Below are 19,357 nucleotides of genomic sequence, written 5' to 3'. Positions count from 1 at the left end.
CATGCACATATACATGTAGGCCTACACATATATAGTAGTCGGCTCAATCGGTAAAGCATTTGAATCGGCTGAGTGAATGGTATGAGACCCCGCACTGTTAATTTCTGTTCTCTGGAAAAATCTAGCTAGCTTTAAATTCCCCTGGAACCTGGCACCTTAGTGCTATTTGTTCTGGACAACCAGTACCAAACTCAGGGAGCTGCAATGTAATATAGGTTGATTAAAGCTGTTGCTGATCTTGAACTATATATCACTACAATGGTTTATAGAATGATTTGTGGGCTACTTTGATAAACCACTTTCGTGAAGTATGTGGCCTTGTGAACCTGGCAGCATACTATTAAGATTGCTCACAGCATAGGGTGGTCATTAAATCCAATGATTATGGTCATGCACACTCAAACAAATCAAGGGTACAATTACCAAACTGGGTACAACTTGCTGGACTTGAGTCCAGTTCTCGTTTACGGAGTTTAGGGTTAGAATTTATGGGGTGGGGCAGTCTTGTAACGAGACTAGTAGAGTTGCACGCTATTCGGTAACCGCTCCAAATCAAGAGCACCCATTTCATTGATATTAGAATCGGAATCATTTTACTCTCCCCAGGGCCTTAGTGAGGTTCATGAGATAGTGATGTTAACTTGTGCAATACTTTTATTTTTTATTGCAGATGCTGCTGGAAATGATGTCACTGAAAACCAATTAAACACACAGTACCGTATTCGTTCCAGTAAGCACCCATACCCCAATAAGCGCCCACCCAGGGTGTTTCGATTTGCTAAAGGGTGCCATTAATGTTGAAGTGACAGATAGATGTTGATACAGTGAATTAGCTGGTGGACTTTTAAGTCCTGTGTAAACTTGCAATACATTTTCTACATCAGAAAAGCTACTAGAACGTCTCATGACCCTTTTATAACATACGTAAATGCCCCTTATGAAAAAATAAGGTAAACCACGTAAAAAGTAAGTGCCCATCCAAAATTACTTTGTTAAGCGCCCTGGGTGCTTATTGGAATGAATACGGTACTTATGGTGTTATGCATATCAAGGGGTCAGAGCCAAAAGGCCGTAAGTACAAAAATGATGTGTAATGATACAGGCGTTTTTGGACTTGGGGCCTTCTGTCTCTTACACATTTTATGGGCAGTGTTGCACTTAGGGCTTTACATTTTCGCTGATAACAGTTACTGTGATCCCAGATCAATAGGTGCCTGATAAATGTACATTCTCCCTCTTATGCCCACATTGTGTAGTAAGGAAAATAATATGAGTTTGATCATTAATTAAAAAAATAACAATGAAAGCAGAATTTCTTCACAACAAAACCTGACGGCAACGAAATTTGCATGGTAGCTATAAAAATATTCACACGCTCTTTAAGGCAGTTTTCAAAACAGCCATTCTCATGCCAGTATTTTAATACTTAAAAGTGTTGCAGCTGAGAAATACAACTTCAAAATATTTCCTCGTAGTATTCACTAAATCAAAAATCTAAAAAAGTCATAAAAAATCTTCACATGTTTGTAAATAGAATGAGTGTGCTTATAGTGATGTGACTGAAAAAAACATAATAAGGGTCAAACTTCTTATTTTGGTAAATGTTGGGGGAGTTTGGCACTACATGCATTAGAAATCAGCATCATATTTAACAATGCTGTTTTCTTTCATTATGAAAAAAAATACCAATTTTAATAACTTATCCATCACTTTTAAGCAATTGCTACCAATTTTAATATTTATGCTGTATATAGTGCATAGATCCCATATACCACAATACACATAGGCGCCTGGTAAGTGTATATGTGACGTGTCATGTCAAAAGGAGACACTTTTGGGCAGGTTATCAATTTTGAGGTTTTTACATATCTTAAATATAGAGATATTTTGCTCCACAATGAAATTGGACATTCCTAAGCGAAGATATTGAGTTAAGTAAGTTGTGGTATTATAAAATTGGAAATTGAGATATCGGCCTTTAAAAATATTATTAACAATGTTGAGAGTAGGAATTACCTACAAAATGTCTCAACAAATACAAGATGCCAGTTATATTTCAGTCTGAAACTATCAGACAATATTTTACACATTAATAACATCACAAATTCGCAACAAACCCAAATTTTGAAAAAAAAATCACCCCGGGCGGATTTTTGGCTATTTCTCCATTTACGATCCTGCCCAAAAGTGTCTCCTTTTGACATGACACGTCACATATTCTCCCTCTAATGCCCACATTGTGTAGTAAGGAAAATAATATAAGATTGATCATTAATTAAAAAAAACAATGAAAGCAGAATTTCTTGACAATGAATGGCAACGAAACGTGATGGCAACGAAACTTGCATGGTAGCTATAAAAATATGTGTATTTTAAATGATTCTGTACATCAGTAACAATAATTTTAAGAAATGTGTTTTTGTTCATGTAGTTCATACATGTTTGTATATTTATGACAGTGGCGTAGCGTGGGTCATCACATTGGGGGGGGGCACCGACCATAATTGGGGGCACCGGATCTGATGGGGGGGCACAATCCGTTCTGCGGCAATTTTCCTATGGGATTTTTTGAAATTAATATCGATTGGGGGCATGTGCCCCTATGATACTACGCCACTGATTTATGATTTGAATTATATTTGGATCCAAACATAAGAAACTAATTCTTACCCCATGTTACTCCATCTTGCATCAATGGGAGACCCCATCCTTGTTGAAAAAAGTCTCGAACCACATCCGTATTGAATCACATGGACATTTGTGATGCGATCAAGCAAAATCAGTCGGAACTCGGAAATAATAAATATTCAGTTTCTTATATGAGAGTAAAAAACATTTACAAAGCTGCATTTTACAGAAAACCCTATTTAAATTGAACAACCAGTTCCTAAGATGAGTAATTAAATAGTTTCCAAAACAATAGGAAACAAAAGGAAATAATTGTTTGGCTATATCTCAAAATCAATATTTCCGAGTTCTGACTGATTTTGCTTGATTGCTTCACATTTGTGACTCCTCGCCACAACTGAGCCCGGATGTCGCCAGTGCCACTATTGAGATATGCTCCATCGAACTTAACAATAAACAATAGGAAAGAAAGGATTTATTGACTGTTTTATTGATTTTTCACTACTTAAATGTCAAGTACTATAGACATGATATACATCATTTTAAAGCTAATTTCAAGCAGAATATTTTGGTTGAATATCTCAAAAATGATGATTGGCGACATCCGGGCTCAGTTGTGGCGAGGAGTCACATTTGTGGAATATAGGACAATGTCAAGATCTTGGATAGAGACCGCAGATGGTTAGAGTGCAGTGCAGAGGTAGGAGTCGACGAGTCTGTGATCAAGTTGTAAGGTCAAAAAGGTCATGACCTGATGTCAGTGATCAGTCTCGCTGAAAATTCCAAGATAGGAATAATCTTGTGTTTGGATCAAAAGTTTAAATTCAAATCAAATGCATTTTGCTTAAATGCAAATGTATCTTTTTTCTTTGAACTTTATTTTGAAGTGTGCTTCTAGCCTGAAATGTATTTTAGATCAGTATTTTATAGTTTTTGGTTTTCGGGAACAGTTTTATAATATGATATAAAAATATACCAAAGAAGTTGAAATAATTTAATACGCACCAAAACAATATACTCCAAAATACATGTTGATTCAAGACATCGACTACTGTGAAAGTGCTAATTTTCGCACATGTAATTTTTCATGCTTTGCCGATTTTGAATTACATTGCTTGTTTTTAATTTCGCGATTTTGAGTTTTCTTACATAGACCTATACAAAAAAGAATATATTTTTATTTTTGCGGTAGCTGTGTTAAAGCGCGAAAATTAATGTACTACAAAAAAAAAAAACTTCAATTTTAATTCTGTTGCTTTCTTTGCAAACTATAATGCTATTGACAATCAAAGTGGTTTTGTAATTATGTATTTAATTAAACCAAGTCATATTCTAGGCAATTGTTCTTGAAGGTGGTCATTCAAATATAAAAGTACTACCCATGTTCAGTTAATCAACCCTTACAACAGAGAGATAGACTATTTGGTGTATTATGATATGATGGTAGCAAATTTGTTACCCGAAATGGCGTAACTGTAATAATTTCATATTCCTAAATTGTTGAAGCTTCTGCCCAAAATGTGAAATCCACCCCTTTTCACCATTTTGATCAACTTGCATGCTTATGTATTAATAATACTTCTATATTTGAGATACCATGCATGGGTTCTTGTATAAGTTGTGCCTTTAAGACTTGCTGACTAAATTGACTTTTAAAACATATCATGATAATAATTGTATTTAATAAATTTTTAGATGAAATTGATCATATTTTATGTTGTGGTTTTTTCCAAGTGTTTAACAATGTTTAGGCCTGTTCCAGTTCCCCTAACATTTCAATGAATAGAGTAATTAATGATAGTCCAAATCATGTTCCACAGGGATATATATAGTGTATGGGGATGTACAGTTAAAGCCTTAATGTACGATCTTTTTAAATTTTTAGATTTTTCTTTTTTTCTTCTAAAATGATAATATGCAATCATTATGAAAGTTCCCAATACATTTGGACGCTTGAAAAACATTGGGAATTTGCAAAGAAACAACATCATAAACTTCACCTCTATCACTCGAAACATCTCGCACTATTTGGATTAGGACAGCGAGTGCGGCCTCAGAGTTAGTCTCCTACGCGGCCAGTTTGTTTACGCTCCCTCCACATGTGGAGGGAGCGTAACCAAGCTAGTTTTGTACGAGACTACGGTTTGCGATCGTGGCCGACATAAAGTCATAATCTAAAAAAATTATGACTTTATGTCGGACCAACAGAAAATCGTCCCGTTTTACTACAAATAGGACGAATTTGACAGTTTGCTCATAGATTTCAGTTAGAACATGTGTAAGTATTACAAATATGCCAAAAAATCGGTTTTGAAAAAAATAAAGGTAAATTCTGAAAAAAGATCGTACATTATGACTTTAATACAATATACCTGCAGTATTATAATAGGGAAATGAATCATGTGTCACTGGAGCCAAAATAATTATATACCGTATTGGTCCCAGTATAGTCCCACCCGTTTTAAAAAGTTTTTTTTTTTTGGTTTTGTAGTGTCCCTGGACCTAGACCTAAATGCTAGGATCATTCACGGTTGACCTAAAAAAAAAAAAAATTTGCACAATGTTTTGTGTTTTTAATATGAAAATTGATAATTTGTTTTCATGTCATACTCTAAAATTTTGCCTCAAAGAAATTTCCAAAAAAGAGGAATTCAGCTTAAAAGAAGAGATTTCACACCCCTGTCAGGACTATACATTCTGTCAAAAGCCAAATAAAGTTGCATTATAAATCTCTTCAGGATTTTGACTTCAGATACATTGTTTATCTATTTTCCATGTGTATAGATTCCCAAATCTTTACTCCCATTTCATCATGTTAATAAATATTCTCTGAGAGTGATTGATTTTAGCCCCCGGTCGCAAATTAAATCAAAATATGGTACCTCAAGTTGGTGCCAACTCAGGTGTATTTTATTTGCTTTCAGTGTAATAGTCAAGTTTGAAGTGTCTGATGACATCTTGTGATTGACCTTTTCAGTAAATTCAGTAATTCCTTGTGGTTAGACCCCAGATGTCATCATTTGACGTCGTTTAGTGAACATCGTTTCTGCGCATTGCAAGTCGGTGTGACGTCAAATGACGACATCTGGGGTCTAACCGCATGAATTATGGGATTCACGAAAAGGTCAATTCCTATACCGATAACCCATGCCATCCTATAATATGAATCACTCCATCAAGGATGATATAAAATTGGATCGATTGAGCCGATATATATTGGTCGAGCTATGCGTTTTAAAATATTGGAAGAGACATAGTCGAGTCCAATATTTTAAAACTCATAGCGAGACCAATAAATATTGGGCGTAAAGCATCCAATTTTATCATTATTATGTTTTGGATCCAATATTTTCACACACTTGGATTCATTGAAACATAATAATGGAATAACTTTGGAATTTGCAAAAACATGGACAAACATTATACTCAAATATTTGGTCAAGCTGTTGATAGAAATGCAACACACACTCGCATACAGCAGCAGTGCATGAATGTGCTGAACACACACACATGGTCATGGTTTATTCCATGAGTTTTTTTCTGTGCATGTTAAGCCTTTTTAAAAATTGGCAGACACAATAGGAGGGGGCTGTTCAGTTTTGGTAAAACCTTTAGCATTTCCTGGAAAACTCAAAAGACCAATCTGAACTGCTCCCTCCTGTCGTGTCCACCATTCTTCAAAAAGGCTTTTTATATGTTACATTCAGCAGTTGCCCAGACATAGTTTGTGTTTTTGACTTTATTTTTAATTTCTCCATTGTCAAAAAACATTGAGAAAAATTTATTTTAAACTTTCTAATTGGATGCCCTGTCATTTCGTGCAGTGGTAAAAAAATTCCCCAAGCAAAAAATTGCACCACTTATGAATGAAGTTTAGAGGGCGCTACTGGACTTCTGCATGTGAAGTAAATGGAAATTTTGGGCGAAATATTTCCTTTGCCACAAAATAATGACTGCCTCCGAACTTGTGTTAGGTATGTTACTTCTTGCCAAAATTAGCACAAAAAATGGCACTGACTTTTAAAAACATGCAAAAGAAAAATGCAGTAACACTTTCTAAACTTGCACCAAATATTTTTCACTAAAATGTACAAAAAGAGAGGGATTTGAAAAAAATATTCTCAGAATACTGGTAAAAGGGATCGAAGATTTTCTGCACAAAATATTTTGTCAAACTACACCACCCAACAATTATCTAGCCAATTTGATATCTTGTGCCCATTTCATAAAGCATGATAAGTAGCTTGCTATGCAAGTGTAAATTATGTCAGGCGGATTTATCCGCCTGATATACTGTGAAGCTCTCAAATCTTCTTTCTTTAGTCCAGCCGAGCAACGGCTGGACTCTTGCATCCCAGTGGTTTCTGCTTCTTTCTTTCTGTCAACATTTGACATAATTGGCTCTAGCTCCCTAATTATTTGACCGATTCTAACCAAACTTGGGCAAAGGCTCCACTACCCCAGCCTTTACATTTGACATGACCCATTTGGGGTCAAATGTCACGCATGAGTAATTTTGGCTAAAAATGTGAATTTTACCAAAAATGCTTCTTCTTTTACAGATTACATGGTAGCGCAATGAAACTTGGTCATCGGCATCGACTATAGTTGGAGTCTATAAAATGGATCTACTATAATTGTAAATTGTTGTTTTAGTGTGCATTTGCATGTAACATCATTATAATGACATTTGAGCCCACAATGATGTATGTTCCTGTATTGTATTCGTATTAAGCGGGCTTTGGATGTCGATATTTTCCCATGATGCACTGCGTATTTTGGCCTCGACCCAGCGACCGCTGGAGGCGCATCGTATTGTGAAACACAAGAATTGTTCTTGAACCCAGAGGGGGTCATTCAAATATAAAAGTGCTACCCATGTTCAGTTAAAGCCATATTATAACATTTTTGTAAAAATAGATTAGTATTTGTTTTCCATAAAATGTTAGTTTTTACTGTCAGATATGTCCCCTTTTAATTTTGAGCCGAACAAGTGAGGTAAAGCATAGAAAATTGGAATTTACTAATAGTGCCCATGCATGTTACTCAGCTTGGGTTGTAATACTGCACGATCCTCGGGGGTGTATGTGTATCCCATACGCCGTGTAATGCACTGTGCATACGTGTTCGACTAATATTTCCATCGTAATAATAAAACGCCGGTTCCATCGTTTTATTCAAAATCTCGGATTTTGACAAAACTACAGCACCTAAAGTCTCGATTTTTGCAGAGTATCTCTATTGACTAAGTACATTACAATCGTGTAAAAACCAGAATTTAAAAAAATGTTGAGGGCGTTCTCCTCGGCAAATGTTATAATATGGCTTTAATCAACCCTTACAATAGAGATTAATTGGTGTATTATGATATGATGGTAGCAAATTTGTTACCCAAAATGGCGTAACTGTAATCATTTTGTATACCTAAATTGTTGAAGCTTCTGCCCAAAATCCACCCTTTTCACCATTTCGATTAACTTGGTGGCTTATGTATTTATAATACTTTTATATTTGAGATACCCATGCATGGGTTCTTGTATTAGTTGTGCCTTTTAAGACTTGCTGACTAAATTGACTTTTAAAACATATCATGATAATAATTGTGTTTAATAAATTTTTAGATGAAATTGATCATATTTTATGTTGTGTTTTTTTCCTAAGTGTTTCACTTCATTTACATTGCAAACATGTAACAATGCTTAGGCCTGTTCCAGTTCCCCTAACATTTCAATGAATAAAATAATAAATGATAGTCCAAATTATGTTCCACAGGATTTTGGAAAATTCACAAATCCAATATACATGTAGACGTATTTTAAATTTAGTTTTGCCCACTTTCTGTTTGATCGCTTGTGATAAATGAAAATCAAAAGCTAAAATTTAATATCAAGATAAAATTGATGTTGCAACTTCTGGATTTTGTCATCTTATCATCTATTGGACTTTTCAAAATGTGAAACCAGCAAATGAAAGTGATGAAAATAAGCCAGTGTTGGCTATTATTAGAAGATTTAAGATTTGAACAGCTGTTATTCTGTTCCAACTCCAGTGCATATTTTCCTGGGTATGATTATGTATATGTGTTCACAGGAAGTGCATGAAAACTAGCACTGCAGCCCTGTTCTATTGATTTTACAACTTAAAATGCTAATAATTAGGGAAATGCTAATAATAGAGAAATGAACAAGGTGTCACTGGGGCCGAAATAATAATATCCAGTGATTTATTTCGGACCTCGGCACAAATTAAATCGAAATATGGCACCCAAAGTTGGTGCTAACTCGAGTGTTATTTTATTTGCTTTCAGTGTTATTAGTCAAGTTTGAAGTGTCTGATGACATCTTGCGAGTGACCTTTTCAATAAATCCAGTAATTCCTTGTGGTTAGACCCCAGATGTCATCATTTGACGTCGTTTAGTGAACATCGTTTCTGCGCGTTGCAAGTCGGTGTGACGTCAAATGACGACATCTGGGGTCTAACCTCATGAATTATGGATTTACCAAAAAGGTCAATTCCTATACCCATGCCATCTCACTTCATCAAAGGGAATAACTTGCAAAACATGGACAAATATATTATACTCAAATATTTGGCCAAGCTGTTGATAGAAATGCAACACACACTCGCATACAGCAGCAGTGCATGAATGTGCTGAACACACACCCATGGTCATGGTTTATTCCATGAGTTTTTTCTGTGCATATTATAAGCCTTTTTTTTAAATTGCAGACACAATAGGTGGGGGCTGTTCAGTTTTGGTAAAGCCTTTCGCATTACCCAAACCGAACTGCTCTCTCCTATTGCGTCTGCCATTCTTCAGAAAGGATTTTTGTATGTTGCAGTCAGCAATTGCCCAGACATTGTGCTTTTGACAATATTTTTAATTTCTACTTTGTCAAAAAACATTGAGAAAAATTTATTTTGAACTGTTTAATGAGATGCCCTCTTATTTCGTGCATTTTGGTAACAAAAATACCGTAAGCAAAAAATTGCATCACTTATGAATGAAGTTTAGATGGTTCTAATGGACTTCTGCACGCGAAGTAAATGGGAATTTGAGGTGCAATATTTCTTCTGTTGGTTTTGCCACAAAATAATTGACTGCCTCCAAACTTGTGTTAGGGATATTACTTTTTGCCCAAATAAGCAAAAAATATCTCATATTTTAACATGCAAAAGTTCAGTAACACTCTCTCGAGTATTTTTCACTAAAATGCACAAAATGAGAAGGTGGCCTGTTAAAATTTTGAAAATATTTTTCTCATAATACTGGCAAAAGGATCGGATATTTTCTGAACAAAATATTTGGTCAAACTGCACCACCCAACAATTGCCAATTTGATATCTTGTGTCCATTTCATGAAGCATGATAAGTATAAATGAATAAGCTATGCAAGTGTAAATAATCCTTCCTTGGTATCGACTGCAAACGTACATACCCCACACCATCTTTCCCAATTCAGAGGGTGCAATGGACCACGGACAAAAACCTCCCAAAATTTTGAAAAGCTCCTGTACTCTTGTGCAGAGCAAATGCAGAAATATGGCTTGGAAACAAAACAAAACGATTGAGCAAAAAATTATACAGAAGTACTTTTTTTCATTTTAATATCAGATTGCTTTCTCATTTGCTACTTACTTGCTTCAGTAGCACTTCCATGCTTGTTGAAAAAAATGCAAATCTTCATTTTGATGAAATACTGTAAAAGTCAATATTTTCGCGATTTTGAAGATTTTGTCAATTGCACTAGAATTAAATTTCGCGGTTTTGATATTGATACAATAGAAACCTAATGCAAAAGTTTATTTTCATGAGTTTTTATTTTCGCGATTTGATGTCCACTCGCGAAAATGTCTACTTTTACAGTACTGTAAAAGTAGAAATTTTCGTGAGGTTTTTATTTTCGTGAGTGGACATAAAATCGCAAAAAATAAAAACTCGCGAAAATAACCCTTTGCATTAGGTTTCTATTGTATCAATATCAAAACCGCGAAATTTAATCCTCGCGCAATTGACAAAATCTCGAAAATACCTTCTCGCGAAAATATTGACTTTTACAGTAGCTTTGACACCTCCAAATTGGGCACTCATACATGTAAACCAGCCTCGGCGTATCGGCCGTATATAATAAGGCCACTACATAAGGCCACTACACAGTCTGTTTTCCATAATAGCCTTGTTATTCCCAACACCTAATACTGCGGAAAGTGCAACAAATTTTGCTGCCATATTTGTTACGACCAACTAAGCATAGATCTTTACCAACTCCTAGCTGTTTGAAAGGATGTTAATAAGAGTATAATATATCACCCGTGTCTTTGAAAGAACGCTACTATCAAAAATTGCATTTTGTTTGTATTTTCAATGCTCCAACAAAACAAAAAATAATGTCCGTTATTGAATAAAATGGCTGTCTCACATTTTGTTGCGAGAATAGTCATTTCAGAGTCAGACACACTGCTCCGTTCTTGAATAAGAATTTGAAAATCACAAATGATTTCTCTGTCCCTGACAACTTCGTTATAATGAGTTTCTACTGTATAAGGCTGTTTTATTACCCAATAGCTATTCAATTTTGTTTAGCTCAAGAATCAAAGTACTCATAAATAAAATTTCCAATGTTCTTTCAGAGACAACCTGTTATATAATTCAAACCTCATTTACTTCAAAATACATGTAATAACTCAAAACACAATTGTGACAGTTTCTGTGTTGTATCTTCACAGATAGTTTTTTATTGTCATAAACAACTTGTCAAAGTGGGATTTCCATTTCATGTGTGCATGTGTTTTGTAGCTTGCTGGCTGACATACCATCTTACCCCAAACTCATTTGTTAAATTTCAAAATACAACTTTTGTTTTTTAAACAGTTGTAATTTGAAACAAATCTTACAATTAAGCATAATTTACTTTGGCTTTGCTTTTAAATCAATTTTGAATAAGATGGATCGTCTGAAATTTCATGTTTGAAATTTTCTGTCCCGCAAGTAACAAAACACATGATTCTTCTCATTTTGCATTAAAACTGTTCAGGGTGTGAGATGTCCATGTTCTTTATCATGAGAGTTTCAAGTATAGACCAGATTCCATTTTGTACACAATGTGGAGCAAGCAATGTTGTAGATGTAGTGGAGTGATTTATCTGTTGGACTTGGCTACACGTTCCAGTTCATCCTTCTTCTTGATGGCATATGAGTTTGATGATCCCTGGAGTAGAAAAACAAAAACACAGAATTATTGATGATGTAGTTTGATTTCAGAGAATTAATGCTTATTATGTGCCTCTTGACAGTAACTTCCAACATTATATTAACCCTAAAATGTTCACACTTGTGCCTTGCTATCCCCGGTCTTGTCCTCTGCACCAGAGGGGTCGGTGGTTCAAATCCGGGATGGAGAAAAGAACAATTCTCTTGTCTCTTTCCTTCCCTTCGCCAAAAAGCAAAGGGATGGTTAGGGTTTAAGGGCATGCCTCTTGGCAAGATCGTTTTTCAATGGACGATTATAGGATCTTTTCAACATATCACCATGAATTAGCAGCGACTGTCTTTTGAAATGAGTTACAGAATGCTTTCCTGGTCTCATAAATTGTAGGCCCATTTAAGGTCTTGCTCCTGACATTCCATTCTTTTTTCCAAATTATTTCGGTCTTTCCTAGGTGGGATGGTTCTAGAGGTGAATTTACACCTGATTATCCCAGCCTATTCGCTTCTATATTTATATTTTTCAATATTTTGATATGTGCAATAATTTCATGTACCAGTGGTGAAGTCTAATAAACATATGCAACCTAAGATCAAGAAGAGCTCTTGAACATCGCATTACACTTCAGCGATACACATGTCACCTGTGGCAAATAAACTGCTCAAAAAAAGTATTGTTACACTTGAAAATGTTGACATGTTTCAAAAACAAATGTTTGAGTATACTAACCTTTGCTGCATTGATAAGTTCATCTGCCAGACATTCAGCAATAGTCTTGATATTCCTAAAAGCAGCTTCACGTGCACCAGTGCAAAGCAACCAGATGGCCTGTAATGGGAAAAGTAAAACCAATCCAAGTATTAACAGTCAACTTAGCCTCTCCTCCAAACATCAGGAATTCAGCCTGGTCTATTTGGTTCCTGTATGATCATGTGTCGGTCATTTTTGTTGTGACTCAATACAGTCCTTTGGCACTTACCCGAGTTTGCCACCTGTTTATCAATTCACAGATTTTGATAGAACCTAAAGCCCTTTTCACAGCGTTCATGTTATCAAAGTGTGCCATTGCCTACCTGATTGACTCTCCTAAGTGGTGACACATCCACAGCCTGTCTTCTGACGGTTCCAGCACGACCAATACGCGTGGAGTCTTCACGTGGTCCACTGTTGATGATTGCATTCACAAGCACTTGCAGTGGGTTCTGGAAATACAGATACACACAGAAAACTTAATATCATATATAGTCTGCAAAGTTGCAGCATATTCACTTTCACTTCTGATGCAAATTTAAACATTTTATGATTTTATAAATATGGTAAAGGGGCTTAATTATGAGTTTGGTACCTTCTGCAACTTCATGTAGCTATATGAATTTTCACCTTTTTGTGGGTCCTGTCAAACTTGCCTGCATTAGCCACCAACTGACCTAACCAACCAGCCTTTTCCAACTCAAAAAATGACAAATGATGAGCCACCCAAACATGCAATTACCTGTTCATGAGGCCAGCCACAAAAAAGTTTGGGTGATAAACAATCATGAATGTCATGTCATGTAAATGACAATTTCAATAAGAAATATGACAGAGTAATTCACAACAAAATCCTTTGCAATGAATAACACAAATGCACTTGATTTAATGTACTGTAGCAACTCATTTTCCCTGCACAGCAAAGGCATTTCGCACAGGAAAAAAAAGTTCTTTAAAATCCCCTGCCTTTACTAGGTACAATTTTAGTAATTATTATGTTTTGATGAATCCAAGTGTGAAAATATTGGATAAAACATAATAATGATAAAATTGGATGCTTTACGCCCAATATTTATTGGTCTCGCTATGCGTTTTAAAATATTGGACTCGGCTACGTCTCGTCCAATATTTTTTAAACTCATAGCTCGACCAATAAATATGGGCTCAATCGATCCAATTTTATATCACAATAGGTATTGATTGGAGGAGAGGGTCAAAAGTCTTGATTACATATTTTTGTACATTAAAATATCAAAGTTGATCTTTTGGGGTTGGAATTTTCAATATTTCAGATTTAGGGCCTATGTTGTAACAGAGAGGGAGAGAGGAACTTGGAAGGGGAACCTTATAACAAAAGCACTTGCGTTTATAGGACGTCATCATAATTTGTTCCAAGTTATTGGCAGCTCTTAGAATGTAAATAAAAAATATCAAACTGTATAACATGCAACAATTTAAAATCACTCACCTCTCCAGTAAGGAGATGGATGATCTCAAAAGCATGCTGCACAATGCGCATAGTCAGCAGCTTCTTGCCGTTGTTCCTGCCGTGCATCATCATGGAACTGGTCAAACGCTCTACGATGGGACATTGGGCCTTACGGAAACGCTTCACCTGGTAGCGTCCAGCACTGTGGGGAAGGTACTTGGCATACTTCTCTTTAACAGCTATGTAATCCTGTAAAAAAAGTAGAGGATAGGATAGAAGTAGTGAATATTAAATACTCAGGCTAAAATAGAAATTATGAATTATTCTTTTAAATTGTCCACCTGTATATTAAAAATGTTCATGTTTGCCAAAATTTTCATTACCTTGAATAACGCATACACTTTTTTTTGGAGATTTGGAGTATCGGGACTATCCGGTAAACATCTGTCCCATTCTTATCCTTACGATGATTTTAGCAGGGGGAGTGTGTAGGCTTTAGCCTTTAAATATTAGTATTTCAAGTACTCCCATCATATTTTTGATTCATTTGGAGAGGAACTGGTGTTTTACAAAAATCTGATCATTTTTGTGAAGACTTAAATAGGCCAAACAAAAGCGTAATATCATATGCTCATCTTTTGCTACCTAGGATCTCTGACACATTCTTACTTACAGTTAAACTGATGTCACTGACTTGGATGTCATCAGCACTCCATCTTCCAAACAACTTGATTTCTGGCACCTCGGCCACTTGAAGGTTTGCTGGTTCAGCGTCCCACTCTTCCATGTTGGATCTGCAAGAACAATTATATCGATCAATAATCAGGGGTGGCAGAGTTAAATTTCGGTCCAAGCTTTGAGATCATTAAAAACCGTATTCTGAAAATCGCAAAAGTCGTATTTTTGTAAATATCATACGTAGATGAGATTACGTACAATCTCATACGATCCACTGGTAATGTGAGCGATGTTGAAAATCCTCACTGCAAAATAGCACATCATGCACGAACACCGTCCAAGAAAAAAAAGTGTATTGCCATCTGGCCTGCACCAGGACAAGAGAATGTTTGCCAATTGGGAGATCAATTGATTCGCCTAGTGGCGTGTATTTTCCCAAACATCACGACAATATTCTATGTTTAATTCAAAATGAGTGGTAGCGTTTACAATATGCCTCATTTTTACCCCTCAAATTTTGAATTTTCATACACAATTTCAGATGTGTTGATGCTTTCAAGCAAGCCCACACTAAAGGTTTCTAAAAAAATCATTCAGTTTGAGCTATCGGCATAATTTCTGGCTCCATCTTCATGTGGGCAAAGGTGTAAAAAGGTTGCCATGCATAATAAATTAATTTTTAGCCTGAACACTCACGATACAAATATGGAAAAATAATATCATGGAAAAATGCTCGAGAAGCCTAGCCACGAATTTGCTCACCAATAGCTTCACATTCAAGGCTAGAGACCTTTGCAATTCAAAATCTTAGTCAGATGGGCGATCACATCAGAAATGTTGCTAAAATAGCACTTCAACAAAATTTTAGACTGTTCAAAATCTAGGCAAATTTTACTCAAAAAAGATTTAGTTGACTCATCGAAATAACTAATTTCAACATTAACTCATAACATCACCTCATCAGTTGCAAAAATGTCAACGCTGTCCTACCGAAAAACGATAGCTGCGACATACTCTAGCATCGAATGCGAAACTATCGCGTGCAAATTCTAAGCTCAAGTTCTCGAGTAAGGATTTTTTATTTTTTTATTATTTTATTAAAAAGTTGTCATGATAATTAGGAGTTTGGCCATCTTGACTAGACATGACCCGCACACAACTAATGAAATGTAGTGCTGCACACGCGCAGTGGACAGGGTTCGAATTCGGCTGTATCGCATAGCAGTTTGCTCCACATTTTGAATTAACTGCTACCCAATTTTGCATTTGTATAGCACTTTTTATAGTGCTTTAATATGGAAGTATCCTGATTATGATGAATTGGCCAAAAACTGCTACACAAAATGTTAAACTAATTGAACCCTGGCAGTGGACTAGTGGTAACAAAAAACAAAATGGTGATTTACACACTAATTCTACAGTGAAAATTAATGCAACATGTTTTACTAAATTTTTCTTTTCTAAAATCATTATTTTCAAACACCAATATTAAATAATATCAAAAATTATAAATTAAATAAATATTTTTGTACCGACTTCTCAAGTTTTATTACATTTTTGCGTTTTGTTGCACAAACCTGGCGGGATTTATATGCACTTTTAGTTTCTAACACGTATGACTTTCAGTGACTTAGCTTTGCTTAGGAATTCAAGGAATTGGATTGCATACTTTCCCATAACTTGCCTGTTTGGTGAGCATATTTCTCCAATATTTTGAAAAGTTGATGTTGAATGTTCTATTCTTCATTGTTTGGCAAAAAATTTTTTGGCAACAATAGTATGTTTAAAGTTGGAATTTTATGTTTTTGACCGCAACGCCAAAGTGGCAACCAAAGGACTAAGAAGATCGGATATTTTTTTATAGTTGGTCATGTTTTTTATACTGGGACCCTAAAAAAGGTGGTGCTGTCACATTTTGCTAAATCATTTTGTCTACTTATTCTTATATTTTTGCCAAAATTCATCATGAACAAATGGTTTTGGTCTTATTTTGAAGATAAATTATTAATCTAATGAATTAATAACAAATACAATTAAACAAATGTATTAATTAATTACAACAGCTTAATTAGGTTAATTAGTCAGGGGTGGTGCGGAAGTGGAGGGCGGAAGCGGAGGAGCTCTGTGTAATTCCAATGGGAAGTTGATGTTCATTAATAAAATTTATGCACTTTAGAAGTTAAAATGCATTTGCATAATGTTAATCTTATTTTTTAACTTTCTATAACAATAATTGCCTCGTTAATCTTAATAAACTTAGTAATTAAGAATTTAACAAGCTTTTAATTAATGCAGTGGAATGTGGGTCATGCAATACAATGGGCTTTAATTTTGCATGCATGCATATGAAATAAATTTCAATATTGTTTTATCTTTGAAATATAAAATAAATCTTCTCACAGGAGATTATTAGTCAAAGGATTTAATCTGATGATATATTGATCTCTGGTTTATTGTTAAATAGTTTATTGATACATGTATTGTGCATGTATATATATGCCTACATGTACATGTACCTTTGTTACTAATTATTCACTGTATTGATTTTTGGAACACCCTATTAGGAATTGGATATTTAAATTTGATATTATAGCAATTCTGTAAACTATTTTCAATATATTTTCCCAATTTAATGGCACTTAGGGAAATTTTACATAAATTAAAACATTTAATTTACAACTTTTTTCACACCCTGTATAACACAATGGGTTTAACAAATATAGTGCAAACTATATATTTAATGAAAGAAATAACTGTGTACATTCCAAATATCAAGTTCATTTTCCAATTTAATATACTATGTAGAAATATTGGAGTGGTAAAGAAAGTAAATTTTTTCGATATTTTTCAATGGAATCACCCTGTATATTTTTTGGTACACCCTGTACATCCACTCAAACTTTACAGATTTGCAATCATGACAATATATGCTTTCTCAAAATGTATACTTTTACTAGTTTGGGTGAAAACTTTTTGAAATATAATCAGAAATACAAAATAGGAGTTGATTTTTGACAAATTGCAAGATGTGACACAATTGGGTCCCACCTCAAAAAACATGACCAGTTACTTTCATTTCACCATTTCGTTTGTTTGCCCCAATTGCATTTTCAAAACAATCTACTTTAGTTTAACATTGGAATACAAATGATGGATAATGGATTCTTCTTGCACTTCTCATAATTCGCATCATCCATGATACTGCTGTAGGTACCCGTGTACCAGATTGCATGATTGCCGGGTGTGTTGCTACATTTACTCGGGGTATTTACACCCTTGAAAACTTTAGCCACACAAACCTTATGATTCAAAATCGTCATAGGTAGATATATACATTTATTATTTATACATCTAGTATTTAATATTGGACACAGGACATACGATTCTTGTAAAATACTACGATTTTGTTCGGGTTCATTTTCAGCAAGCTTACCGATTCGACGTGAGTCGACGAAAAGGTCACAACATCCGGGCTTTTGGCTAACCTCAATTAAGCGTTTTTCTTTTATGAGAAAAAATCTGCAACAACATTTTTAACATTTATACATAAAAACACTTTTCAAGAAAACAATATACATGTACATAGATTAATTTATAAAATACCCGTCCTCTTTTAAGTTATAAAATAGGGAAATCAAGATGTATGCAAAAATATTAAAATTAAAGGGATATCATCAAAATAATATAGAAACTCGAAATACTGCAGGTGGATTTGTGGATTGCGGACAGATTGGTAAACAATTTGTGAACATCATGATCGTGAACCAATGTCAGTGATTTGCGAAAGGGATGAAATTGGTGTGATTTGACATTTTACTTCCTAGATTTTAAACGGTAAGTAGTACACGCTGATTAATTGTAGTCATTACGAGTAACTAGCCTAGCAGTATACCTAGAAGTTATACTTTATAGTACCGGTAGTAGACACACAGACTGTCACAGACAGGTCACCCGTTTGACTAGTCGGTGTTAAGGGGGTACTACACCCCTGGCCAATTTTCTGCCTATTTTTGCTTTTTTCTCAAAAAATATAGCGCATTGGTGACAATTAAGATATGCATGTTGTAGGGCAAAGACTACAACTATTGCTCTGAAAATTCAGCAACTCAAGGCAAGTAGTTATTGATTTATTGATCAAATACTGGTTTTCCTCATTTTTGACTGCAACTCCACAACTGCTGTCTGTGCCGAAATAAAATTTCCAGTGCAGTAGTTGTAGTCCTTGCCCTATAATATACATATCTTACTTGTCACCAATGCGCTATAATTTTTGAGAAAAATGCAAAATAGGCATTAAAATTGGACAGGGTGTAGTACCCCTTAAGCACTTTCAGTTTTACATCATGACATGCGTTTGAATGGGAATTATTTTGCCTGCTCGCCACAAGTTTAGGGAGCACATTTCTTCAATATTTTGACAAGTTGACATCAAATGTTGTATTCCATTTTGTTTGGCAATAATGTCTTTTGCCATTATTAGTACTACGATGTCCAAAGACAAAATTGTAATTTTGTCTTTTTGATCGCAAAGATTGGATATTTTTATTCCTGATTCCAATTCTGCACTCATCGCAAGGGTGGAGAATTCGGCAGAACTTTGATGATAATTTTGCCTTTTTGGACACTAAAATGCATTCGATCCTTAATTTTGTTTCAACCGAGTCT

At 35.0% G+C, this 19,357-nt stretch overlaps 2 protein-coding genes across 3 annotated transcripts in view; one reads left to right on the top strand and one right to left on the bottom strand.

Annotated features, from left to right (window-relative positions):
* Nucleotides 1-2,522, top strand: part of LOC140137879 (kynurenine formamidase-like) — a 46,545-nt gene extending 44,023 nt beyond the window's left edge. For both annotated transcript variants that reach the window (XM_072159684.1, XM_072159683.1), the window contains exon 12: nucleotides 671-2,522. In XM_072159684.1, the coding sequence (XP_072015785.1) occupies nucleotides 671-706 (36 nt within the window). In that variant the 3' untranslated portion in view covers nucleotides 707-2,522. The remainder of the gene's footprint in view (nucleotides 1-670) is intronic.
* Nucleotides 2,523-11,325: 8,803 nt separating this feature from the next.
* On the bottom strand, nucleotides 11,326-18,215 carry LOC140137877 (small ribosomal subunit protein uS7). Its single transcript, XM_072159681.1, has 6 exons — nucleotides 18,126-18,215; nucleotides 14,688-14,808; nucleotides 14,054-14,263; nucleotides 12,909-13,037; nucleotides 12,565-12,663; nucleotides 11,326-11,838 (listed from the first exon to the last, which is right to left on the bottom strand). The coding sequence occupies exons 2-6, from the start codon at nucleotides 14,799-14,801 to the stop codon at nucleotides 11,770-11,772; spliced, it is 621 nt and encodes a 206-aa protein (XP_072015782.1). The 5' UTR covers nucleotides 14,802-14,808; nucleotides 18,126-18,215; the 3' UTR covers nucleotides 11,326-11,769.
* Between the last annotated feature and the right edge of the window lie 1,142 nt (nucleotides 18,216-19,357).

The sequence above is a fragment of the Amphiura filiformis genome, chromosome 17, assembly GCF_039555335.1.
Source record: "Amphiura filiformis chromosome 17, Afil_fr2py, whole genome shotgun sequence".
Taxonomy (NCBI): Eukaryota; Metazoa; Echinodermata; class Ophiuroidea; order Amphilepidida; family Amphiuridae; genus Amphiura; species Amphiura filiformis.
Note: the sequence above shows the minus strand (reverse complement) of the source record. Positions and strands in the feature narration are given on the sequence as shown.